General features: G+C 55.0%; 1 protein-coding gene across 1 annotated transcript in view; it reads right to left on the bottom strand.

Moving 5' to 3' along the window:
* MYO7A (myosin VIIA) overlaps nt 1-26,521 on the bottom strand; it is an 88,378-nt gene that overhangs the window by 42,110 nt on the left and 19,747 nt on the right. The window contains exons 7-18 of the mRNA XM_021715741.1: nt 18,584-18,768; nt 17,894-18,015; nt 17,676-17,818; nt 17,297-17,410; nt 16,316-16,469; nt 15,181-15,257; nt 14,384-14,503; nt 13,604-13,746; nt 12,272-12,482; nt 11,369-11,504; nt 8,018-8,124; nt 1,142-1,279 (exon numbers count right to left, since the gene is read on the bottom strand). Of these exons, the coding sequence (XP_021571416.1) occupies nt 1,142-1,279; nt 8,018-8,124; nt 11,369-11,504; nt 12,272-12,482; nt 13,604-13,746; nt 14,384-14,503; nt 15,181-15,257; nt 16,316-16,469; nt 17,297-17,410; nt 17,676-17,818; nt 17,894-18,015; nt 18,584-18,768 (1,650 nt within the window). The remainder of the gene's footprint in view (nt 1-1,141; nt 1,280-8,017; nt 8,125-11,368; nt 11,505-12,271; nt 12,483-13,603; nt 13,747-14,383; nt 14,504-15,180; nt 15,258-16,315; nt 16,470-17,296; nt 17,411-17,675; nt 17,819-17,893; nt 18,016-18,583; nt 18,769-26,521) is intronic.

Here is a 26,521-nt window from a genome sequence, read left to right as displayed (position 1 = left end):
GGGGGGGGGGGGGGGTATCTGGAGGGGGCAGGACGGGAGATAGGGGAGCCAGAAGACCCCGAGGAGGCTGCTGCCAGGGTCTAGTTCGTAGATGCTGAGGTCTAGGCTGGGAGAAGGTTCCTGGAGGATTCTCAGAACCGGCAGAAATGGTGCCCAACTGCCCAGCCTCAGTCCCCCTGCACCCACTGCATTGGAGGGAGAGCTCCCTGAGGTCCTCTATGGCCCTCAGGCCCTGCAGACCTGAGTCCTGAAGGGGACAGGCCACACTCACTCCGGGGAATGTTTTCCAGGCAGGGGACAGCGGGTGGGGACAGTGCTTGCAGACGGTCAGCTTCCGCAGCCTGTTTCCTCTCTCCCTGGGTCACTTTCCCTGGCCTTCCTTCCCTCCCCAGACCCTGCTTCCCCCTACACCTCCCCCAGGCCTCTGGGTAAACAACCCTCCCAGAGCCCCTGCGGGGAGGAAGAGAGCCCCCAGAGAGGCAGCCCCATCCAAGCCCCTTCACACCCTCTACCGGGAGCCCCCAGTCCCACACCTCCAACCTGGGCCACCCCGGCCCCTTTCTCACGAAGGCTGCATGAGGCTGTGGACAGACAACCCAGCCTGTGCCAGGCTCACAGGAAGGGCCCAACAATTGTTATTCCGAAGAGTCAAAAATGAGGACTTCCCAACCAGGCAGAGGAACGGGGAGGCTTTCAGGAGGAGGTGGGGGGTGAGCTGGGCTGAAGGAGAGGGGGCCTTTCAAAGGAGGTGCCCCAGCAAGAACACAATAGCCACTGCTGAGCACCTACTCAGTGCCAGGCTGTCTGTGAGCCTTATTGCATGGAACACCCCCAGGAGGTGGGTCCCATTTCCATCTACAAGGAACTGAGGCATAAGAGACTGTAACGTTTCCACAGTCACCCAGCTCATAAGTGGCAGCACCGGGGTTTGAGCCACTACAGAATCAAGACTCTCTCTCCAGGGCACCTGCTGCCTCCAGCTCATCGGGGACCTTGTTTTACAAGCCCCTCAGGTGGCCTGCCATTCCCCAAAGAGGATAGTCTCACATTGCTCCCTCCCACCCCCCGCCACTGCCCTATCCCACTCTCAACCCAGCCCCTCCACGTCACCCCCAGCCCCCCCCCCGCCGGGGCCACTCACCATGGGCTTCTTGAACTCATTGGGCTTGATGCAGCGCACGAAGAAGGGCTGGCAGGCACCCAGTGTGCGCATCAGCAGCTCCAGCGAGCGCTTGAACTGGCTGCTGAGTGTGGGCGAGCGCTTCCTGGTCTCGGCGCCCTGGAGGGGATGGACGGAGGGGAGCGATGGGAGGGGCTGTGCCTGCCCCCATCCAGCCTCCCAGCATCCAGCCCGGAGGGAAGCGGGAAGCAGGGTGGGGAGGTCAGCAGGTCAGGCCCTGAGGGACTGGATGGGCGCTGGGAGTTTTCCTGCAGCCAGGAACTGGACTGGAGCTTGGACCCCAGACACCACCTCCAGAAAGCCTCCCAGGACTTCCAGAGGTATCTATCACCCCCGGACCAAGAGGAAATGACCACTGTGGGAGGATCCCTGCCCTGGGAGTCAGGAGCCCAGTTCCCGCCCTGGTGTGCTGGATGACTCGGGCAAGGTGCAGCCCCTCCCTGAGTCTCACACATCCTTCCCTCCCTGTATAAATGAGTAGCCAGACTTTGTCACCTCAGAACACTGGGGTCACCTCTAGAGACAGGGTTTAGACAAACCCAAATTCCAACCCTGGCCCACCACCTCCTAGCTGTGTGACCTTGGGAAGGTCACTAAACAGGGCTGAGCCTGTTTCTTAAATGGAAATGATGCCCTCCATCCACGTGATAGGGCTGTGTCGGGGTCAGAGGTCAGAGATCAGAGCCTGTTTCAGTAAGCAGCAGCCTGGAAAGGCAGCTGCCGCCTTCTGGGAACAGCAGGGAAGTGGGAGGAGGAGGGGTGGGAGCCACCTGTGGCCTCTCCCCCCTTGTGGGATTATCGGCAGCAGCAGGCTGGGGTGGGCAGACCGACCTGGATAATCCTCCTAAGAAGGCCCACAAGCTGGCTTCCGCCAGCGCCCTGTGGCACCAAGGCCCCCAGGGGTTCTGAGCTCCACCAGCCGCGACCTGGGTGATCCAGGCAGCCAGAGATCCCTCTGCGCCTTCCTGTCCCACTAGGATCCCCTCTCGGAAAACTGTGAAGGAGGGGTGCTGGGGGGAGGCCTGGGTCCCAAACAAACAGGAAGCCAGACAGCCGGGCTGATAGAGGGAGCTGGACATGCAGCCCAGGCTCTGGGCCAAGCATCTTGATCATTATAGCATTTCCCTGACCGTTTTCCTTTGGGTGAGAGTTTCTTATTTCATTTGACTTGGTTTTATTTGACTATTATTGTGAGGCTTTATATTTTTAGAGTCATCATTTCATCTGATACCTGTAGCATGAAAATATAGATGTGTGAGGTATTTGTGGGGGCAAAGGTGTCAACCCACACTAAATGTGAACAATCTGCCACCAGACCGTAACGAAACTTGCCAAGAATGAGCCGACGCCTGATATTCTGAAACCTGCTGTACTTTCCAACGTGTTCTCTTTGAAATATGTGCAAGAATTTTTCCCAGGGAAGTTGGGGAGTATTTGCAATGGAGTAGGGTGACGGTCACTGCTTGGCCCCAGGGTTGCCCTTGAACCTGATCCAGCAGTAGCACAGGGTGACTGCCTCTTGGAGGGGGAGCTGTACCCAGCCTGAATTACAGCCCCTGCCATGAATCCATGCAAACATGTGTACACACACAACACATACACACAACCCACTCACAGAGTACGCATACAGCACATGCAGTACACACACATAACACACACCACAGCACACATACACACACAGCACACACACAACACAGAGAGCACACACACAACATACACATACCACAGCATGCACACGCAGAATACACACACACATACACATCCTTCTTTGGTTTTGACCATGTCACTGGAAAGACCCCTCTTTCTTTCCTCCCAGCCAGGTTATGGGCCTTAGGAAAGGCCAGGTCTGCTTTGTTTACTGCTGCATGGCCAGAGCCCGGCACAAGTAACAACCAACAACACTGGTTCCTAGTGGAACTGACCCCGTGGGCTCACGGAAATTGTCCACTTTCCAATTGCCCAGGCCAGAAATCCAGGAATGGTCCTCAAAGCCTCTTCTGTCACATCGAATACTGGCTCTATGAGGAGGACCCAAAAAAACCGTGGAATTATCTTTTGGAGGGCGGGTCAAAAGATAATTCCAGGGTTTTTTTGGGTCTTCCTCATAGGAGGAGAACACTTGGAATTTGTTCTTCCAGATCAAACAGTCAGCCAAAGTTTTTACCTGGAAGTTTTGAGAAGGCTGCCTCATGATTTGAGGAAAAAATATCCCAAGCTGTGGCAAGCCGGTGCCTGGTTCTTCCACCTAGACAATGCATCTGCCCACACTCACACTGAGTGTTCAGCAGTTTTTGACCAAAAACGGTGTGGCTCCCATGCTCCACCCTCCCTATTCACTCGATTTCACCCTGAATAACTTTTTTTTGGTTGCCTGCATGAAAAAAAGTCCTCAAAGGGAAACATTTTGCCAGTGTGGAAGAGGTGAAACAAAAAAACAACAGAAGCACTGAAAGACAACGACACTGATGAGACCAAAAACTGTTTTGAGCAGTGGAAAAAGCATCTTGATAGGTGTATTGCATCAAACGGAGAGTACTTTGAAGGTGACTGAAGCTTAAACATGTAAGAATTAACACACAATTTTTTATAAATAAATTCTGGGTTTTTTGGGGGTGGGTCCCCTTTGTCCTTCCAAAGTCTCTCCGGAATCTGACCTCTTCTGATCACCTCCTTCACCAGCAGCCTGGCCCTGGCCACTAGCATCGCCCTCCTGGAGTCCTGCAACAGCCTCCCTGGTGGCCTCCTTGCTTCCGTCCCCACACCACCCTCCAGTTGGCACAGTGGCCCAAGTGACGCTGCCAAAACAAAGCCACATCCCTCCCCTGCTCCAGACCCCTCAACAGCTCCTCATTTCACTCTGCATGAAAGCCCAGGTCCTTATGAGGACCTACAGGGCTCCATAGGATCTGGCCCCAGGGGCCTTGGGTCTCTCCATCCCCTGCTCACTCCCAGACACTCCAGCCTCTGCTCGGCCGAGATGCACCAGGCAGACCCTGGACTGAGAAGCACCACAGGGCCTCTGCACTTGCTGTCCCATCTCCCTGCAGTGACCTGTGGCTGGGTACATTATTCCTTGTGCCCTGGTGGCTGGGCACATTCTTCCTCACCTCCTCATCGACCTCTGACTGAGGCCTCTCCTGACACCCTACTCAAACCTGCAGTTCCCACCACAGCATTTCTCCCTCCTTCACCACTCCCCATGCCAAATACCACCACCTGAGATGTCAGGTTGACTCATTTATCGGCTTGTTAACTATTCCCTCCTCTGCCAGAATATAAGTTTCATGAGAACAGATTGTTTTTCTGTTTTGTTCACTACTATGTCCCTAAGACCTAGGATGTCTGGTATACAATGGGCACTCAATAAATGTTTTTAGATTGAATGACCAAATGAATGAATGTACGAGCGGGCACTAGGAGCTGCGGAGTCTGTGCTCACATCCCTGGCCACCTGTTTTATTTCCTTGCAGGGAAAGTCTGTCTTTCCTGGTATTTGCTGTCTTCTGGGATAACCTGCAGCTGTTTGGAGATGGGGTAAGAGCGGAAGTGAAAAGCCCAAAGGCCAATGTCAAATGGCTCCAGGGAGGGGATCTGAGAGGAAGACCCCTGAACGGGACGTGAAAGCAGCTGGGAAGTAGCGGGCAGGAGGCCACCTGCGTAAAGAGCATCCTGTGGGTTCGGCCCTGGGACCTGTGACTGGGCTTGGACAGTAGTCAGGGATGCTCAGCATCCTAGAAAAATGGCTCATCACAGCTTGGCCGGTCCCTTCACTGGCAATGGCTGGGGTGGGGCTGCCCCAGGGAAGCAGACACAAGAGTCAAAGATGAGAACTCAGGGGATGGGGGTGGGAGCTCAGATCACAGGAGGAGGCAACGTGGGCTCCATCCTGACAGGGCCATGGCAACCAGTACACTGTCATCAAGTACACTGTGACTTGATGTTTCACAAGTAACCAAGCTAATGTCCACCTTCTTTTAAGAGAGTGATCATGTTTCCAGCAGTGACAAAGCATTTTTTTCTTTCCTAGATGTGATGGTTACAGAGCTCGCACTGTACAACAACAAAAATTAAACATTCAAAAAAATTTTTTAGCCACGCATGGTAGCTCACACCTGTCATCCCAGCACTTTGGGAGGCTGAAGCAGGAGAATTGCTTGTGCCCAGAAGTTCAAGACCAGCCTAGGCAACATAGTAAGACCTCATCTCCACAAAATGTCAAGAAAGTGGCTGGGCATGGTGGTGTGGGCCTGTACTCTCAATTTCATGGAAGGCTGAGACAGAAGGATCGCCTGAGCCCAGGAGGTAGAGGCTATTATGGGTCGTGATTGTGCCACTGTACTCCAGCCTGGGCAACAAAGTGAGATCCCAACTCACTTAATAATAAAAATTTTCAAAACTATTTTAAAAGCAGGAAAACTTCCCTTTAGTCCTCACTTGTATATGACCTTAGACAAGTCTCTGTACCTCCCTGAGAGACTTGACCTGGGCTCAAACCCCTGTTGTGTCGCAAGCTGTGTGACTTTAGCCAAGTGCCTTGGTCTCTCTGGGCCCCAGTTTCTTTACCTGTAAAGTGGGAGGAGTGGTAACTACTCTCAGGTTGCTGATGGGAGTGAATGCGGTGATAGGGTAAGTTCTTAGTTCACAGCCTGTCTTGGAAGAGATGCCTAGTGGATGTCATCAATATAAAATTCTATGTCCAATATCAAATTGCTGTGTCCTAATTTTCTGTCCCTAAAGCTCCTTCAGGAGGGGACCATTTCTGGAGACCCCAGGCTCCTACACTCAAGCCTTTCCACGATTCCTCAAGCAAAGGGGTTCCAATCTTGGGGGAAGGAAACTTAGGAGACTCGTGGAGAGCCCCTGGGTGCCTCTGGGAGCTTCAGAAGGAGAGAAGAGAGAGAAGGGGGGTAGGAGGAGAAGATGGGGTCCAGCAAGTACCCCGAGACCAGGAGGAAGGGATGAGCCCGGGGAGGAAGGCATAAGACAGCCCAGAACAGCACCGTCTCACCCATGTGCACCCTACAGCTGTGGACTTTGGATGGGAACTCCCCTGGGTGTTGGACCTTCAAGGGCCTGGGACCCCTCTCTCTGAGGATGGCCTGGCGCTGCGTGGGCCCATCAGCCCGTGGGGCCCCGGTGTTGGTCTGTGGGGGTGAGGGGGGCCAGGGCTGGTCTATGAGAGGAGGGAGAGGCGACTTCCCAACAAGCTCCCTGCTCCTATCAGGCCCGGTGCCCCGTTCTGCCGCTGGGGGCTGTGAGTTGCTTCAGGACTCTGCGAGGCCCTGGACAGGAATGTGAAGGGAGATGCCAGACACGCAGGGAGGAAGAGAGACCCGGCATTGGGGCCAAAGCGGGAGATGCCAGTATTTGGTGGGGAGGAAATAGGGTTGAGAAAAGGCAGTGTTATGGCATTGTGAGGGATCCCCAGAACGGTCGGGAGCTAGGGCACCTTGGGAGCCAGGCCTGAGGGTGAGCTCCAGGCACGCCAAGGATGCTGATCCAGGCCTAAGGGGTCCGGGGAATAGTGGCTTCCAGTACCAGCTCCCCACCAGAGTGCTGTGATTTGGGGTGAGTGATACTCCACCACCCCCAAGTCTTGTTCCTTCATCTGCAAAATGCAGAAAATGTCACCTGTACCTCCTGTCTGCAAGGTGACCAGAGGATCTGACCAAGGCACAGCTGGAGAGATGCTCATCAGGGTTCGGGAGGCGGAGCAGCAGTGATGCCTCAAGAGGAGCTGGGAGACCTGGGTTCAAGTCCCAGCTCTACCCTTGGCTCATGGGGGACCCCGGGCACATCTTGCTCCTCTTCCAGGACTCAGTTTCCGCCTTTCAGAAACTGAAATGCCTGTAGCACACACAACTCAAAAACCAAACACAAAAATCACTCCACAAACCACTCCACAGAAAAACACACTCCAAAAAAGAACAAGCCCAGCCCTTTCCCCAAGCCTCAGCACCATGGCACTGATGCCAAAGCCCAGCTGGGGGCCGCTGAGGCCTCTCCCGCCATCCTCGGCCCCAGGCTTGGGGTCTTTTACCTTCGCAGCAGCTGCCGAGTGGCGCAGAGTGCCGGATGAATAACCACAGAGAAACTACAACGGGAACCACAGCTCAGGGTGAGACAGGGCCAGGAGGGGCTGGGAGGGTGTGGCGGGTCAGAAAGCAGAGGGGAAAATCCGCCATGGAGGCAGGGAGACCCTCTGGGTGAGGGCTGGGGTCCTGGCAACTCTGTGACGGCTAGTAATCCCGAGGGCAGGGGACAGCCAAGCATGGGGTGCTGAGGGAGCAGGGTCTCTGTCCTCCCCATGAGACCTTTCATGTGCCCTCGAGGATGCCGTGGGGACAGGAGGAAAATATGAAATAAAAAAGTCCAACCCTGAGGAAGTAAGCCCACCAGGCTACCACCCCAGGGCCCAAGGAAAGGTGGGGGAAATGCTTCCACCGTCTGATGGGGTCCAGGGTTGGCACAGACATGCCCTCTGTGCCAGCTTCTCTGAGTGTCCACTCCCACCCCAAATCCTTGAGGCTGGATGTGCTTCTTTCACCCACACTCCCATTCACTGCTAGAGGCCCAGCACGGTAAACTGAGTCCCAATGGGCTCTGCTCTGTGACCTCTCAGGTGACTTTTCTCTGGGCCTTGCCCCTGACCTGCACCCCACAATCAGTACAAGAGGACCAAATGGGAGGATCTTGTGGCCTCTTGGAGCCACAGTGAAGCTCTGTCCCTTACGTGGCCCGAGGGACTTGGCTGAGGCTGCAGGATGAGGGTGGGGCCTAGACCCAGGCCTGGCTTCTGGGGCCCCCTCCCGCCCAGTGGAGGCCCTGCCAGCTTACCATGGCGACGTCGGCCTGGAAGATCTGCTTGATGAACTTGTTCCTGGAGGAGTGAACCAGCTGGATGATGTCCCCGTGCAGGGTATCCCGGTTCTTCTCTAGGAAACCTGGGCAGTAGCAAAGAGTGGTCACCTCGCCAGCTCTGCAGCCCCTACCTGACAAGACGCTGGCTCTCTCCCCAAATCCACCTGTCTGAGCCAGGAGGGCCCTTGAAATCCCCCAGGTTCAACCACATCCATTTCATAGTGGGGGACACTGAGGCCTGGAAAGACAGCAGCTTGCCCAAGATCACAGAGAAGGTAAGAGGCCATCTCCCCAGCCACACAGCCCCCCGTTTCCAGGCCTGTTCAAGAAGGGCTGGTGGTCTTGGTCTCTGGGAGAGGGCAGGACTCCTTCCTGATGGAGCCACCCAAAGCTACCATGAGTCATTTGAACTAAGGTATCAAAGCTCTTGTTAAGTAAGTGTGTCCCCTGGGGGAGAATGCATGTTGATCTGTAAAAGCTAGCAGTAAAGGAATTAATCAAAACCACTTTGTAGTTGGACATTATGTTTTACAAAGCACCCTCACAGCTCCCTTTGTATATGTGGGATAGGCAGGGATTATCTTCCCCATCCCACAAGGGAGAAAACTGACGCTCAGAGAAGCTGAGTGAGTTGTCACACAGCAAGCCATCCCAAAAAGTTGAGACTCGAACCCAGAATCTCTGGCGCCAGCCCAGGAAGATTCCCTTGCACCACAGACCCCAGAGGAGGCTGCCGTTCCCAGAGGCTGAGGAGTTAGGAACTGGTTAATGGGGGAATTTTCTAGGGTAGGGCAGAGGCTGGGGATGTCAGAGAGGGAATGCCACTGCGGGGAAGTAGGATTTAGGCTATCCCTGGGTGGTGGACAGCCTGGAGACTAAGTGCTGGGCTGCTCACCTGGCATCTGGGAAGGGGTAAGTTTCAGGAGGCACACAGCAATAGAGGGTGGGCTTTCGTGAGGGGATAGAATTAGTAAAGCTATGACAGACTCACTGTGTGACCCTAGAAAGACCCCCTTTCTGGACCTCAATTTCCTCAACCATCGGATGGGAATGATAGTACCCACCAGCTTGCTTTTCTTCAGAACACCCAAGACCACCCACTTCAAAAATGGAATGCTGTATGAAAGCAGTACTATGTGAACCAGAATGTGCTGGTTCAAATTGTTTCATGTTGCTCAGACGTGTTTAGGAAGCTTGGGCAAGTCCCTTTCCTCTTTGGGTTTCAGTTTCTGATTCCCTAAGAGTAGATGACCCTTCCATTCCCTACAATTTTATAGCCCAGCACAGAGCTTACTTAGTTTTCATTTCTGTATCTTTGACAACAGCATGAAGCCTGTTAACAGATGCTCCTTGCATGTTGGTGGAACCGAACTGAAAAATGCAATCCGCTATTCCTATGAGCAAAAGACCCATGTGTTTTTTGTTTTTGTTTTGTTTTTTTTTGAGTTGGAGTCTCACTCTGTCGCCCAGACTGGAGTGCAGTGGCCGCTCCCGGCCACCGCAGCCTCGACCTGCTGGGCTCCGGCGATCCTTCCGCCTCAGCCTTCCAAGTAGCCAGAATTACAGGCATGTGCTACCACGCCCGGCTGATTTTTTGATTTATTGTAGAGATGAGGTCTTGCCGCCCAGGCGGGTCTCGAACCCGCGGGCTCAGGCAATCCACTCACCTCAGCCTCCCAAAGGTGTGGGATTACAGGCTGAGCCACCGAGCCCGGCTAAGACCCATGTGTTTTGCTCAACATTCCTTCAGACTTACTGTCTGCTCCCTTCTTTCCGACAAGTTTGGGTCTCACAGCCCAGTATTTTAAGGAGGACTGAGCAGCTGTGAGAGTCTATCACTGAAGCATGAAATGCACTGGTGCACTACTGATTTCTGGACCAGTTCAACAGGGGAGGATGAGATGCATGACTCACTTGTTTGGTTTGAATTTCAATGACCTTTGACTATGTATGGGTGAGACCCTCTGAAGTTGTATGGCAGGCTTCAGTGTAGACACATTTAAAATGAACCTGCCAGGCACGTTGGCTAACGCCTGTAATCCCAGCACTTTGAGAGGCCGAGGCAAAAGGATTACCTGAGTCCAGGGGTTTGAGACTAGTCTGGATAACTTGGCAAGACCTCATCTCTGCAATAAATAAAAAAATTAGCCAGGTGTGGTGGCGTGTACCTGTTCCAGCTGTCTGGAAAGCTAAGGGAGAAAGATTGTCTGAGCCCAACAAGTCAAGACTGCAGTGGCTGTGAATGTGCCACTGCACTCCAGCTTCTTTGGAGCGGAGCGGCAGCTGTCGAGCCTGCCTTCTCTTCCAGGGACCTCTTCCTTTCCTGTCAAGTCCTTGCATTCCTCTTTTGAGACTCTGACTCAAAAATAAAATAAAATGAACCCAATTACATGTCCCCCGGGGAAAAGACGATGCATGCCCTTCTTTGGTCTTATTGCTAAACAAGTCTTGGAGGGTAACTGGGCTGGTTCCAGGCCTGACATTGCATTTAATAGACCATATCATGTCATGTAAAGACAGTCAAACCACCATTCTGAGCCTCAGTTTCCCCATACATACGAAAGAGCATTGAGCCTACACAAAAGAATTGAAAGCAGGGACTCAAACAGATACTTGTACACTAATGTTCCCAGCAGCATTATTCACGGTAGCCGAAAGGTGGAAACAACCCCAGATGTCCATTAACAGACAAATGGACAAACAAAACTTGGTATATCTATACAACAGAATATCATTCAGCCATAAAATGAAGGAAATTGATACGTGTTACAACATGGATGAACCCCAAAGACATGATGCTAAATTAAATAAGCCAGACAAAAAGACAGCTGCAAGCCGGGCTCGGTGGCTCAGCCTGTAATCCCGCGCCTTTGGGAGGCTGAGGTGAGTAGATTGCCTGAGCCTGCGGGTTCGAGACCCGCCTGGGCAGCGAGATCTCATCTCTACAACAAATCAAACAATCAGCCGGGCGTGGTAGCACATGCCTGTAGTTGGCGAGCCCTCATCTCTACAATAAATAATAATAACAATAAATTAGCAGAGTGTGGTAGTGCACGCCTGTAGTTCCAGTTACTTGGAAAGCTGAGGCGGAAGGATCCCTGGAGCCCAGCCGGTGGAGGCTGCGCTGGCCAGAAGCGTGCCACTGCACTCCAGTCTGGGTGACAGAGTGAGACTCTAGCTCAAAAAAAAAAAAAAAAAAAGAAAGTGTACCTATATTTACCACAATTTTAAAAATATCTCTGACACTCCAGATGTTTTTCCTGGGCTGGAGAAGGGGAAGGTAGGGGCACGGGCAGAGAGAGGCAGCCGCGGACAGCCCGAGCGTACCTTGCGTCTCATAGTAGACAACACCTGCAAAGTGGTTGATCCCGAACTGCGTCTCGTGGTTGTTCTTTGGGGGAATGTAGTTCGCATTGAGCTTGTGCTGGGAGTTCAGCTTATGCAACATGGTGGTGTCTGTGCCCTGCGGGAGCGGAGGGGCAGCTGCCGAGCCTGCCTTCTCTTCCAGGGACCCCTTCCTTTCCTGTCAAGTCCTTGCACCCCTCTTTCTAGGCATCTACCCCACACAGGAGCACTCTGGGCCTTCATTTCCCCATCTGCTAAGTGGATGAAATGGAACTACATCACCTTGAAAGCACATTCCATGGCTGGATATGATGCTCATGCCTGTAATCCCAGCACTTTGGGAGGCAGAGGCGAGAGAATCACCTGAGTCCAGGAGTTCAAGACTAGCCTGGGCAAAGTGTCGAGAGCTCGCCTCTACATTAAATCAAATAATTAGCCAGGCATAGTGGCACATGCCTGTAGTTCCAGCTACTTGGAAGACTGAGGCAGAGGGATTGCCTGAGCCTAGCAGGTCAAGACTGTGAGGCTGCAGTGATTGTGAGCATGCCACTGCACTCCAGCCTGGGCAACAGAGTGAGACTCTTACTCAAAAAAAAAAAAGTACATTCAGTTTAGAGAAGATATTTTCCATGATAAAAATATAAAAATCACAGGCGCCATCCCCTCTCCCCTAGCACTCACTCTGTGCCAACCGCACCCTTAGATCTTCATCGTCTGGCCCAGGACCCAGCGGGCTGTAGGTTATTCCCAAGTGGCAGGCGCATGAACGTGAACTGGCCCCAGAGCCACCCTGAGGGGTGGGTACCATTGGTCCCACTTGCAGATGAGGGAAGCCGAGGCTCAGAGTGGGAAACGGCAGCAGCATGAGGCCCTGCCACGGCCCACCTTGGGGAACTTGCTCTCCTCGTCGATGAGGGAGATGATGTTCATGGGCTTGTTGGCGATCATGTCCAGGGCGTCCTGGTTGTCTGTGAACTCGATGTGCAGCCAGTCGATGCTCTCCAGATCGTACTCCTCCTGCTCCAGCTTGAACACGTGCCGCACGAAGAACTGCTGCAGGTGCTCATTGGCGAAGTTGATGCAGAGCTGCTCGAAGCTGCAGGGGCATGGAGGCCGGGCAGGGGGTCGTTCAGGCCCCTGCCCTGTGGCTTGGGACCCTGCTCTGCCTCCTCCCACGGAGTCGGGCTCGCCAGCTCTGAGGCAGGATGGGATTGTCAAGTTCAACCCCTCCACATACAGAGGAGGACACTGAGGCCTCACAGCAAGTCGAAAGGAGAGTTAAGGCTGGAACCCAGGGCCGGGGACCCTCCCCCAAGGACCCTTTCCCCTTCCCTTCCTTTCCCTCCCCTCCCTCCCCTCCCCAGGGTCAGCTGAGGCCAGTGGGGATGGGGGAAAGGCTCTTACAGTAACATCCTGGACACCTGAGGAGGCAATCTCTGGCCACTGTGGATCTGCCCAGTGTCCAAGCTGCCAGGTGCCTCAAAGTAGGTCTTTCCCCTGCAAGACCAGGCCCTGTGGGGGTGGGCCATGGGCCAGCAGGTGGGCACCAAACCCCCTGCAGAGCACCTGAGAGGGGAAGAGCCAAGACACTGGGGAGGTGGGCCACAAAGAAACACCAAGAGCGCCCACAGGAGGCAGGAAGGGGCGCCGATTTGTCCTTGACTGCTGACATGGCTGAGGCCCAGACACAGCCTCATATACTCAGCGTGGGTGTTTTGGGTGGGGGAGGGAGGGCTCTGAAACATCTAAACAGTACAGGAATTGACATGGCTTGCCAGGGGTCCCACAGCAGGAAGTGGGGTCCTAGGACCCATGTGCACCTGCCTCCACCCATCAGCCTGTCACATGGCCCCGGAGAGGGGCAGGACCCCAGGGTGGCTGAGACTCCAACACAAGCTTGTCTCAGGTCCAGCTTCCCCTGCTTTGAGGCACCTAGCAGCTTGGACACTGGGCAGATCCACAGTGCCCAGAGGTTGCCTCCCCAGGTGTCCAGGATGGTGTAAGAGCCTTTTCCCCACCCCCACTGGCCTCAGCTGACCCTGGGGAGGGGAGGAAGGGGAGGGGAAGGAAGGAAAGGGGAGAGGTTCCACCAGGAAGACAGAACAGCCTGGCAGTGTGTGCCTGGCGCCAAGGAAATATGGTTTAAAGGGGGGATGTGACATTTCTCATGTCCATGTTTGAAAGAAAATTCCCCCAGGACAGAGCCCAATGTGGTACCTGTTCACAGCAAAGTTCTCAAATCCAAAGATGTCCAGGAGGCCGATGGACCGGCGGGAGTTCTTCACATCCTGGGAGGGAGGCTTGTAGATCGCCGCGTTGATCTTGTCCACAATCCACACGAAGAGTCGCCCATAGATGCCCTGAAAGGCGGCCATTCAGCCTCAGGCTCAGCCGCAGCCTCCCACAGAAGGAGGCCAGGCTCCTGCACCCTCCGCGGCCTTGCGCCAGCCCCTTCCTTAGAACAGCGTGCTGCTTGAAGCCCCCGAGCCTTTACTCAAGCTGCGCCCTCCGCCTAAGCACTCTTTTCTGCATGAACAAGCCTACAGGTTTTCCGGAGCTCTGTGGAGAGATCAGCTCCTCTCTGAGACCCTCCCAGACCCTGCGGGGGGCAGGTGCCCTCCTCGGTTTGTCTCTGTCTCCCCACCAGCCATGGATATCTCCGAGGTCCCAGAGCCCAGCACGGGGCCTGGCTCCGATGGGGGGCTTGATGTATGGCAAATGTGTGGCTGTAGAGATGGGGGGAAGGGAGGCTCCCACCTGACCCAGCCCCTCTTCTGTGTCTTCTGCAGAGAGACTGAAAAGGGTGTTCCCTGGGCTGATAACAGTACTGCTGATCAAAGCAGGCCAAGGGCCAAGGACCGGGGGGGAGCGAGCCAGCAGGACCCTGAACCTCCATTCCAGGCAGCAGGCATCGGGGCCCAGATGTCCCCAATGTGTGCCCATCAACTACCCAACCTCCCGAGGATAGGGAGAGCAAGGCCCCACATTCCAGCCCACCTTGACAAAGGCATCTCGCACGTCCAGCGCCTGCTCCCGACTGAGCGGGGTAGACACCGTCTCCCCACGGGTGATGAGGGTGCGGCTGGTCAGGCAGCTCATCAGGTCTGGGGGGTTCACCTGGTGCAGATGACACCTAGGGTTCACCCAGCCGCCCGCCCACCAGCCTGTCCCCTCCTGCACCCACACCCAGACTCCTTTCCCACTTTCCAGCACAGGCTGGGCTTGGAACTTCTGCCTCCATGAGGATGGTCTTCCCCACGGCCACAGTCAAATCCTCCCGCCATTGACACCCACCTGGATGCTGTGGGTAAGGAATCTCTCTCTCCTTGACAGTCCCAACTCCCCTGGCATGTTATCTGTCCCTTCCAGGACTAGCCCTGACAGGCTTTATTCACCCCAGTTCTCCAACTCAGGGTAGTGCCTAGTGTTTGCTAAAAGATGGACAGGCAGATTCAATGCAGGTCTCAGACACTTGTGCCCTTTACCCAGATGTGGAGTCTGAGGCCCAGAGGGCAGAATTATTCTCTCAGGGTCACAAAGCCCAGGGTCTCCGCCTGTCTCACACCACTGGGGGAATCTGGGCTAGGACAGGCCAGTGAGGTTCCCAGACTTAGAGATCCACTCCTCTGAGACCCGTGCCCAGTCCAGGCCCTGTACACGGGTGATTCTCAATATGAACAGAACTCTCCAAGCCAGGGTTGGCACTGGCAGGTGGCCCCCACATCCCAGCCCACACTGAGCTAAAACTCAAAAGGATACAGAAGGGTAGTAGGGAAAGAAGGCCGGGCACTGACCTCAAGTAGGGATGCAGCTGTGGCCAGCGACGGGGAGAAGAGGACCTCGCAGGCATCCAGGTTTTCGAATGTGCGGGCTGTCAGTAGCAAGGGGCGCAGCATCAGAGCAGGGAGGGTGGGCACGGGGGGTGAAGGGGCAGTCCTAGGAGGAGTAGGCTACCATGCCCTTTCTCAGGGGGCCTGCCTGTCCACAGAGGGCATCAGCATCTGGCTAAATGCTTCTCTGGGTCAATGTAAACTTAACTCAGGCTCTTACCACAATCCTATGGGCACCATGAGGATAGGGCCATGTCTGCCCAGCACCTGGCACCACGCCTGGCTTCCAAGGAACAGACTCTAGCAGTTGCAACTCTCTCCCTCAACTTCCATCCCAGACTCCCAGAGCTCTTGGTGGCAGCCCTGGCTCCTGTGAGACAGACTTTGGGAACTTGCTCTTCCCCAAATGTGCCCTGCACGCTCAGGCTTAAGGGCCTTTGCACAAGCTCTTCCTTCTGCCTCTGCAGTATGCCCTTGTGCATGTCTCTTGATCGTTCAAGATCACTAGATGCTGATTTCCTTAGTGTAGGGATCATTTATTCACTGAGCAAATTTCCCAGAGCTCCTACTCTACCCAGGAACCATGGTGGGCACAGAGGCCAGAGGTAAGAGCAGCATAGGACCCAGTGCCTGCCTCAGGGGGCCATCTGCCAGCCAGGCACATAGGTCTTAGGCGAGTATGTTCCCTTCCCTAGCATTCCCTCTTTCAGAAGATGGCTATGTAGTCACTGACTTCCTAGTATGAATTTGTTCAAAGATTCGCCCTCTCTGTAAGACATCTGACCTTAAAGAAGAAAATAAATTTGGAAGGGCCTTAAAGAGCTCACAGGCCACTCCCAATATTTTTTAACTGTACAACTCCATGGTGGAATTTCAGCATAGTTGAAATAGTGAGGGTGCAGGTGTTGGGGGTGAGGCTGATTTCAAGCTAGCTGACCTGTTCAAATCTCCCCGCTGGTAAATTTACCCCAACTTCCATCCCAAAGAGGGCATATGCTAGGCCAGAAACTGAGGATGGAATACCCTGTGGGCAGTGGGGTGTCATGCTGCCCTGAGCAGGTCTGGGGGTGGCGGGGGGAGATGTAGCACGCAGCCTCACCCTCATACTGCAGGTTGCCCAGGTGCAGGATGGCGGCCAGAAGTTTCGAGATCTCCCAGTTCTCGGTGTCAGTGAACATGAGCACCTTCATGGCAGAGCGGATGTTGGCGTACTCCTGGCTGTCCACCCGGCCCTCGCAGGTTATGCAGTTACCCTGGTGGTAGGGAGGAGAGTGGGTGCAGGGGGATGTCGAGGAGGTCGTGGGTACCCCCAGACAGGCAGCGCCTGGGTCACAGGGCCCTTTCTGCCAAGCCAGGCCAGACCAGCCCAACCCATGGCTCCAGGCACTGACCTCACCTACTGAGCACCTCAACTCCAGAAAGTCTGGAAAGTCTAGAAAGCCAGGACTTCTCAAGAATACGTTTCTCCCATCTGTGGATGCTGGTGCCCCTTCTTCCCATGAATGAGAGTCACAGGGTCATTGACACCAGGTCTGCCCCAGTCACAGCACAAGGTCCTACCGAGCTTCCCTTGGCCCTCTAATATATCAACACTCAGGGACTCCACCCCCTCACCAGGTATAGCCTGGTGGGGTAATTGCAGATAGGTATCAGCAGGGGATCTGCCCTATTCTGTGCGTGTCTGCAAGACCCAGGTGTATGTGTGTACAAGAAGTATCCAGGAAAGCCTGTCATACCTACAACACACATGTGGGGATACACACACACCCCTCCAATGCCACAGCCCACACTTGTGTCCACGTGGCCTGGCCCAGCCCAGCCCAGAACAGACCTGGGCTCTCACCAGGGTAAGGAGGTGGTGTGCCCCAAACCAGCCTGCTGTGTGCACGGCCCCCAGGTCCCCACAGCATGCTCGGTGACAGTCACAGCCCCAGGCCCGCTTCTCCTTGGTGTCCAGACAGCAGCAAGAGGCTGGCCCCAGAGCCCTGGGACCAGTAAGCCCTCAAGGTCGAGGACCGCAGCCAGCTCCCTACAATACCAGGACACCTGTCCCCCACCCAGGTCCCCACCTGGGCCTCACCATGGCCAAGTAGTTATAGTCGGAGGCCTGGCCCAGGCCTAGCTTCTTCTTCTGATCCTCACTCATGCCCTCCAGCATGCAGTAGAACACATGGTAATTTCGCTCATCGGGGGCCTAGAAGTGAGGGCGCAGATGTTGGGGGTGGAGGGCTGGCCAGGAGAAGACATCAGGGACGACTGGGCCACATGGGAGGGAAGGTTGCAAGCATGGTTGGCTATGCTAACATGAGGCTTTCGTGAAGAAGCCCAGTCAGTCAGCGGGTTTCACAGCGGGATTTCAGGCACGGGGCAAGCAGGCAGCAGCACAGGCAGGTGAGGGAATTCCAAGGCTATGCAGACACCTGAGGCTGGGCATACCTGGCGACGGGGCTCAGGCATACCTGGCGACAGACACGTGACTTCTCTAACAGGTACTGCTCGATCTTGGCACCCTCGATGGCACCCCGCTTGTTGAAGTGGATGTCGATGTACTTCCCGAAACGGCTCGAGTTATCATTGCGGATGGTCTTGGCATTCCCAAATGCTGCAGGTGGGATGGGCGTCACGGCACAGCCAGCCCCCGCCCGCCCCCGAGCACGCCCTCAGAGCCCGGCCCTACCTTCCAAGATGGGGGTGGCCTCCAGCACCTGCTGCTCGATCCACGAGTGCTGCCCACTGATGGCCGCCAGGAACTGCAGGATCAGCTTGGTGCTCTCTGTCTTCCCTGCCCCAGACTCCCCACTGCAGAGGGAGGGAGTGGCAGGACCTGTCACAGCCCACAGGGACACCCCTCTCCCGCCAGACTGGGGCTCAGTCCTGGCTACCCTCACCTGCTCCCCCGTCTGTAATATGGGCTGAGAGTATGAACCTTCCAGGGCTCGGGGGACAGCTAAAAGGCTTAGTTCTTTGCCACTTTCTTCTTCCCCCTCATTCGGACACAAATATCCCTCCATCCACAATTTGCCATAGAGCAGGGCACATGTTAGATGTTCAGTCAAAGCTTTGTCTTTTTTAACCCTCTGCCCAAGAGAAAACAGGAGTCTGCGAAGTCAACTGACCAAACTTGGGAGCCAGCAGTAAACAAGACTGGCCGCAAAAGCTAACATGAGCTTTGGTAGCATGGAGGTTTAAGACCTGGGAAAGAGGTGATTCTCTACATTGTAACACAGTACAGGGTGCAGAGGGTCTGGTCCCTGAGGAATGTCATGGCACCTCTGACAGCTCAGGCAGTCCTCAGGGGTGTCCACAGGAGTGCAGAGCTGGAGCTCAGGTGCTGAGCCTGGAGCTCCCCAAAGGCTGGGTCGCCCACCTGATGATGCAGCACTGGTCCCGGCTGTTGCGTTTCATGTTGAAGTAGCAGTTGTCGGCGATAGCGAAGATGTGGGGGGGCATCTCCCCAATCTTCTTGTTGGTGTACTGGCGGATGTGCTCTGGCGAGTAGATGGAAAGCAGCTGGTAGGGATTCACGGCCACGAGGATGGAACCCGTGTACGTCTGCAGGCAACAAGTGATGGGAGCTCACTACTTCCTGTGTGGAAGGCTGAGAAATCTCTCAGGCTCTGTCCCTAACCCTGGGCCACAGACCAGTACCAGTGTATGGACTGTTAGGAACCGGACAGCACAGCAAGAGGTAAGACACAGGCAAGCTGAACTCCATATTCTGTCAGATTAGTGGCGGCATGAACTGTGCATGCCAGGGATCTAGGTGAACCACTCCTTATGAGAATCTAATGCCTGATGATTCCCCTATCCCCCGTCCATGGAAAAAGTGTCTTCCATGAAAGCGGTCCCTGATGCTGAAAATGCTGGACCGCAGCTCTGGAAGGAAGAGCACTGACTTTGGAGTTGAGCAGTGGACCGGGGGTCAGAATTCTGTCCTCAGGGGCTAGAGTGGGTCTTTCCAACCAGCATTTGGGCCTGGCTCTGAGTTGGTGTTCAGTGATGTGCAGTGAATGGAGGAGTGAAGTGGGAAGAGAGGGCAGGTCCCCAAGGCTCAGTTTCCTCATCTTTACCTATAAAATGGGTACAACTGTTTATGAGGATTAAAGGGGACGGTGTGTTTTAAAATTTGTAGCACATAGGTTTTCCACACACACTGGCTCCTACCATTGCCTCCGAGCCCTGTCCCCACAGTTTCAGAGTGAAATTCATAAACTGGACCATGTCCAGAGGAGAGACTAGGTTGTTGAGGGATGGGGGAGTGAGAAACAAGCCACAAAGAAGTGCTGAAGGGGCTGGGGCATGTGACTTGGGGGCTGAGTGGGCCTAGTTTCTGCAACACTCCCTGGGGAGGGGGACGGCTGTGCTCTGGGAGACAAAGCACCCACACCCATCCTGGGCAGCAGAGGCCCAAGGCCTGATGCACCACAGAAAACCTTCTGGGGCTTCCTCTACTTGAGATCCTCTGTTAGAGCACATACTGGCTGTCCATGGGCAACACTTCTGTCATGGAGTACAAACACAGGGGATAACATGGTCTGGCCCTCCTGCCACCAGGGCAGGGTAAAGCACTCTGAGGTTACTTCTCCCTCCCCCTGCCCCATCAAGCTTGAAAAGGTCAGGTCTAGCCAATAATTGGTGAAGGATGTATGACATCTAGGGCCTGGAGAAGCACAAGAAAGATGTGACCATGCCAAGGAGGTGACAGCCCCGCCCATCCTCAGGGTTCAGTGTGTCACACCAGAGCCGCAGTCATGCCTCAGCAGCCTCAGCCCAAGGTGACCATGCAGGGAAAGTGTGGCTTCAAGCACCACATGCTGGGGAGATGCCCACCCTGGGACCAGGTAGGGCCAGGACCCAGGCTCCCATCGCAGCCCTGGCTGCCCTAGATCAGGAGACCTGGCAGACGTTGCCCTTCTCCAGGCCCGGGAAGACGTTCCTTTCCCACCTAAGCCTCTTCCTCCAAGAAGCCCATGGCCAGAAGCAACTGAACCAAGCTGTGCTGACCGGCTCACCCATGCCACAAGAGCCTGAGCAGGAAAAGCTGAAGCAGGGTGGGGGGCAGAAGGTTGGAGAGAAACGGCTGGACCAAGCGAACAGCCGAGCAAGCCGGGAGCCAGGGCTGGCACTGGCAGCCGTCTGCGCCTCACTCACCCGCCCTCCACAGCTGGTCTAAGGTTGCAGAGTGCCGGAGCAGGAAAAAAGGGAGCTGGTCAGTGGGGAACGGGCAACCGAGGTATTCTCCATGAACAGCACCCCACAGCCAGCACTGGGCTCAATTCTCAGCTCAGGACCCTCAGACCCCCCAGCCCACCAGGCCCTGCCCCAGGACCCCTCAGCCATCATCCTTTATGGCTCAGCTCTGCCCAGCTATGGGAACCTACACCAGACCGAGAACCAGCCACAAGGTATGTCCCTTTGGCAAGCCTGTTTGCCCATCTGTGAAAGGGGGGTGTTAACACCCACCTCCAGGATTGTTGTACAGACTACAGGGCAAAGACATAACCTTTGCCAGGCACCTGGTACATAAGGGCCATCTTCCTTGCTTCTTGATGCTTAATGATGTGATGCTCAACCGGCTGGTTGGTGATCACCACCTGTCCTGAGGCTGACTCCATGCAGTCATTCAACAACACTTTATTGAGCCGTGCAGAGAGGCTGAGGCTGTGAGACTCAGACAGAGGCATCTGGATTCTGTGAGGCGGCGGGTGTGGGGGGAGGGAGAGCCAGGGGGCCCACCAGGGAGTCAAGAGCATGGAGGCGTGAAAGGGCATGATATTTGGGAGATCTGCTGGCGAAAAGTCACACTGGCAGCTGTGAGAGGATGAATAGCGGTCACTGAGGCTGGAGGCAGGGACACTGTTTCAGATCTCATGAACCAGCCTCCAGGAGATGGTCAGAGCCAGACAGAGGACAGCCCTGGGAGCAGACTCAGTGGCCTCGTGCAGGGCATGGGCAGTGCCAGAGAGGGACGCTGGGGCCACCAAGACACTACAAGAAGCCTTCCTGGGTGGGAGCCATGCCCTCTTCTCCACCCATGGCTCCCACGACCCTTTCCACTCTGCCCAGAGGGCCCTCCTGTACAAACCTTTCCACTTCCTGCTTCACCAGCACGTCCAGACCAGAGTTCCCTCTTCCCTCCAGCCCTGTTCCCCCAACTTTCCCAATGAGGCCAACAGAACCACCACCATCCCTCCCCCAGAGTGGAAACCCAGGAGGCCCCTCGACACCCTCCTTTATGCTGTCCCCGCTTCTCCTAGCTGCACAGACTCCTCTCTGGCCTGGGCTATCCCCACCTCTCGGCAGACCACCACAGGCACCTTACTACCGGGCTCTTGGCTTCCACACGTACCCCCCTGAAATCTATCCTCCACTCAGAGCCAGGCTGGGCTTTATAAAAATCCCCTGCTAGCCGGGCTCACTGGCTCAGCCTGTAATCCCGCGCCTTTGGGAGGCTGAGGTGAGTGGATTGCCTGAGCCTGTGGGTTCGAGACCCACCTGGGCAACTGGATGAGACCTCATCTCCACAATAAATCAAAAATGAGCCGGGTGTGGTAACGCGCGCCTGTAGTTCCAGCTACTAGAAAGGCTGAGGCGGAAGGATCGCGGGAGCCCAGGAGGTCGAGGCTGCGGTGGCTGGGAGCGGCCACTGCACTCCAGTCTGGGTGACAGAGTGAGACTCCAACTCAAAAAAAAAAAAAAATCCCCTGCTAAAAACCCTCCAGCAGTTTCCCACAGCCTCAGGACAAACTCTACATCCTTTTCCTGGCCATGAGGCCTCCCAGGCCCTGCCCCTGTCACCCTTGCCAGCCTCATCTCACAACCTGGAGCTCCCACCACACTCGATCCTCAGTTAAAAGCACCACACTCCACCACCTGTCACCTCAGGCCAGGAGCACACACACTTCCCGATGCCCCTTCATCCAGTTAAGTCCTTCTCATCCTTCAGGTCCAAACTGAGACAACACCTCATCCAGGAAGCCAGGCTATCTCCTGTGTGATCCATCACGCCCCCAGGTCCCTTTCAGTCCACTCATTTGACTCCTCTCTAGTTCTGGTTCAAGACCTCTGTCCCCGGGGCCTGGCACCATGCACAATGCAAAGGACACACTCAGCAATGATTGCTGAGTGATTGAAAGAGGGACCATGTGAATGGGTGAATATATGTGACCATATGAATGAAGACCACAGGAACTAGCAGGAAAGGAAACTACAGGACGGGCATGTAGGCACCACTGAGGCAGCCCTAACCACAGTGGCAGAAAAAGGTGGCCCAGGATGTGGCCGATGGAAAAGCACAGAACAGTGTGGGAGGGACGCTACTAACAATGTAAGAAAAATGAAAAATCATGTCTATCTATATATGTATCTCCCGTCTTTCTCTCAGAAGATGGATAAGAAATTAGTAGTAGCGGTTCTCCATGGTAGAAGAAAAACTTTCCAATGTGTAGCCCATAAAACGATTTCAAAAAAATAAGAAAACGAGGCCTCTTTCCTCAGTGAGGAGGACCCTCTGCAGCAAGAGGGCAAGGATGAGCCAGTTGCCACCCTGCCGGCCTCGGGACGTCTCAGCTTCCGCTCGTCACCCTCTTTACTCCTCAGAAAGTCACCGGAGGTGTGGTCACACCCTCCCTTTTCAGAGGGAGGGCCGAGACTCTGAGAAGTGGGGGGACTTGCCAAGGACACACAACACATAGGCGGGGAGTGGGATGAACGAGGGGCCCTGGCACCACAGCTCCAGTCTCTCCACCTGGGCTTCCACAAACCCCAATAACACAGCCGGGGTAGCAGGAAGAGAACAAGCAGGCCAGCCACTGCTGTCAAGGAGACCCCTGCCCTTTCTGGGCCTGAGCGCCCAGAAGCCCTCTGAGGTCTTGGCATTGTTCTCTGAGCCCTCCTGGTCTTGGTGTCTCTCCCCCCCCCCCTGTCTGTCTGTCTGTCTGTCTCTCTCTGTCTCTCTCTCTGTGTCTCTCTCTCTCTCTCTTTTTGTCTCTGCCCCTGTCAGTCTTTCTCTCTGTCCCTCTCTGTGTGTGTGTGTGTGTCTCTCTCTCTGTGTGTCTCTCTGTCTCTCTCTTTTTGTCTCTGTCCCTCTCTGTCTCTCTCTGTCTCTCTCTCTTTTTGTCTGTGTCTCGCTCTCCCTGTCTATCTCTCTGTGTGTCTCTGTCTCTCTCTGTGTGTCTCTCTCTCTGTCTCTCTCTGTGTGTCTCTCTCTCTGTCTCTCGGTGTGTATCTCTCTCTGTGTCTCTTTCTCTCTATCTCTGTTTCTCGCTCAGGGTCCAGGTCAACAGAGGATTAATGCCCAACTGCCCAGCAGAGGCCTCTTGCTCAAGTTGCCAGTAATAAAACTTGCCCTGTGGAACCATGGGCTGGGTGGGGGAGAGATAACGACTATTCCCAAGCCAAAGACACAGCACACGTGGTCCCTAGGGGTCCCCAAGTCCCAGGCAGAGACCAGAGGCCAGAGAGATGTGGCAGGAATCAATTCTACCTCCAACTCCACCTCCTCCAGGAAGCCCCCAGGCCTGACTTCTCCTTTAGCATTTTGCAGGCCATGGCGAACAAGAGCACATCCTGGGACTCACGTCTCCCCAGAGTCACAGAAGGGACAGAGACTTTCCAGAGGCCACGCACCAAGACTGGACCTCAGTCACTCACCTCCCAGACCGGGGCACCAGCCTCTGCTCAGCATTAGGGAGGCCTGGGTCCCCACCAACCCTGCTACCAATTTCCAGCAGGTCCCAGAGACAATCTTTGGTCTCTGGGACTACCCAGTGAGGGGCTGCTAGGTGTCCTCCAAGGGCCCTCCCCCATTCTGGGGTACCAGGCTGATTTGTGGCCCTGAGGTGCTCCCTCAGGCTCTTGAGGCAGGCCAGCTGGAGGCAGGCAAGTCAGGTAGACAGGCAGGGACAGAGCATCCACCAGCCCAGGGCTGTGAGCCAGCTGTGGTAATCTGAGGAAATCCCGAGTGCGTGGGGCTGTGACAGGGTAACCCAATCCATGAAGTGCCCGGGGGTTGCCATGGTTAGGGACAGGTACGGTTTCCAGATGGGACAATGGCCTGGCTGCTTCTTCAAAGCCCTGCTCTGATCCTACCTCATACACCAAGTCACAGGATCATGAACTCAGCAATCGAGGAAACCTCTTTAAACCCTGCAATTCTTGAGCATGGACTACCAGAATCTTAGACCCATAGACAATCAGAGCTGGAAGCTTCCAGGTGCCACAGTTTGGCTTCCCAGCCAGGAGTCCCTGACAAGACGGCAGCTTAGACACCTCATCTCAGCTCCTTCCCTGTCCTTCCTCCATGGGGGCGACCCCCCTCCCCACCTCTCTCTCTCACCCCAAAAAAGAGGTCAGAAAGGTTACTGGTAAGAACTTCTGATGAGGCAAATGGTGTGGACTTCAGGGATTTCTGGGGAATCCAGAAACCTCTGTGATTATTTTCTTTGATCCCCTAGTCCGCCTTCTCAAGGATATAGCATCCAGGCTGGTCTTTCTGCCAGCTGCCGGCTAATCAGTTTATCAGCCCTCACCCCAACTTGCAAACACGACTCACTGTCCCCAGACTGAAGCTTTCCCTCCACCCCTCCCTTACGAACCCTCTCGGCCCTTGCTCTTGATTCAACCGACTAGCTGACTCCCTTGCGTGAAGAACCGGTTTGCCTGTATAGACGCTTAACTGCATGCTACTTGCCTCTAAGTTATTCCTAGACATTAGTGTTCGGGGCCAACTTTTGTCTTGCCCAGTCCCCTCCCCTGAGAAGGTGGCCCTCCGCCTCCTCCTGACAGGAGAGTGGGCCTAGGATTCAGGCCTCAGCACAGGGACAGTGACAGAGCAGCAGCTCTGGCAGTGGCCCTCTCCCTAGCAGACCAGTGGACAGACAGGCTCCCTCTCACCTAAGGGTCAGACTGCCCAGGCCTGGGTGAGTGGCCATTCAGAGCCCCAGAACCCACCTGTGTCCATTTGCCCTCCAGTGAGGGAACAAGGAGGGAGCTGCCAAGAAGTAGGATGCAGGTACCCATGGTTCTCTTTGAGACACAGGGGGTGCCTCTGCTCCACTCCCCCTGGCTGAGTGATGCTGATCACATCTGGAAGTGCCGTTCGTGCCCTGCCCACTCTAAGTTCAGGGGAGACTTGTGTGAGGAGCAGAATACAGGGGATTTGTCAGTCATGGAGGGCTCCCTGCCAAAGCCACTTCCTGCACAACGTATGTCAAGGACCCAAGCACAATCTCTCTTCAGGAGCCTGAAGACACAGAGACCCAGAGCCGGGAGGGCCCCTCTGGCAGCTAGGGGCCATAATTCCAGGACTTCAGGGAGGACTGGATCCCTGGCCCTGACAGCTCCTTGCTGTGACTCCTCAGCCACAACAGCTGGGGTTCCCTCAGACTCTTCCAGCCCTGGCTCCCTGGCTCCCCTTCATGGTCCTGACGACCTGGGTGACACTGTGCTGGTCACTGGCCAGCAGGCATGGTCTTGCCTCCTTCATTCATTCAACGCAGCGGCCCTTCCTGAAAGCCCTCTCTACCAGCCAACCTCACCCGCCTCAGGAGCCCAACCACCACTCACCCCCTGCTGGGAGTGACACATCTCTCCTGTAGAACCCATACTTCCCCTGAGAAGGTGCCCTATGCCAGCCTACCCTGGGCCTGGGGCCCCGAGATCATCAGCCCTGCCCTCTAAGTGCTCCCTCTTGCCCCCTCCTTGCTGCACATCCTTGTCATTTGCCCCTGAGCTGCGGTGACTCCAGCACATAACTCTGGGCCGGCTAAACCTTGTGGAGCCTCAGTTTCCCTGTCTATAACTGGGCTATTGGGCTAGAGCAGCAGTTCTCGGAGTATAAACCAAAGACTCTCGAGGGTCCCCAGGACCCTTTCAGGAGGTCCTCAAAGCTCTCTCTTTTCCAACTATGTATCTGTAAGGCTAGATGTTCTTGACACACATCAACCAAAACACCACATCAGACTGGATGCAAAGCAGATATGAGAATCCAGGTGGCTTCTATCAACTCAGACATTAAAGAGATTTGAAAAACGTATAAAACAATGCCACTCTACTAGGCTTGCTGTTATTGTTGTTGTTTTGCTAATGTAGTTTTTTATTTTTATTTTTATTTTTTTGAGTTGGTGTCTCATTCCGTCACCCAGGCTAGAGTGCAGTAGCACACTCACAGCCACCCCAGTATTGACCTGCTGGACTCAGGCAATCCTTCCACCTTAGCCTTCCAAGTAGCCGGAACTACAGGTGCGCACCACCACACCCAGCTAATTTTTTGATTTATTGTAGAGATGAGGTCTCGCCAAGTTGC

The sequence above is a fragment of the Carlito syrichta genome, unplaced genomic scaffold (assembly GCF_000164805.1).
Source record: "Carlito syrichta isolate Samal-C Ts95f unplaced genomic scaffold, Tarsius_syrichta-2.0.1 Scaffold307339, whole genome shotgun sequence".
Lineage (NCBI taxonomy): Eukaryota > Metazoa > Chordata > Mammalia > Primates > Tarsiidae > Carlito > Carlito syrichta.
This window is presented reverse-complemented; position numbering and strand designations above follow the sequence as displayed.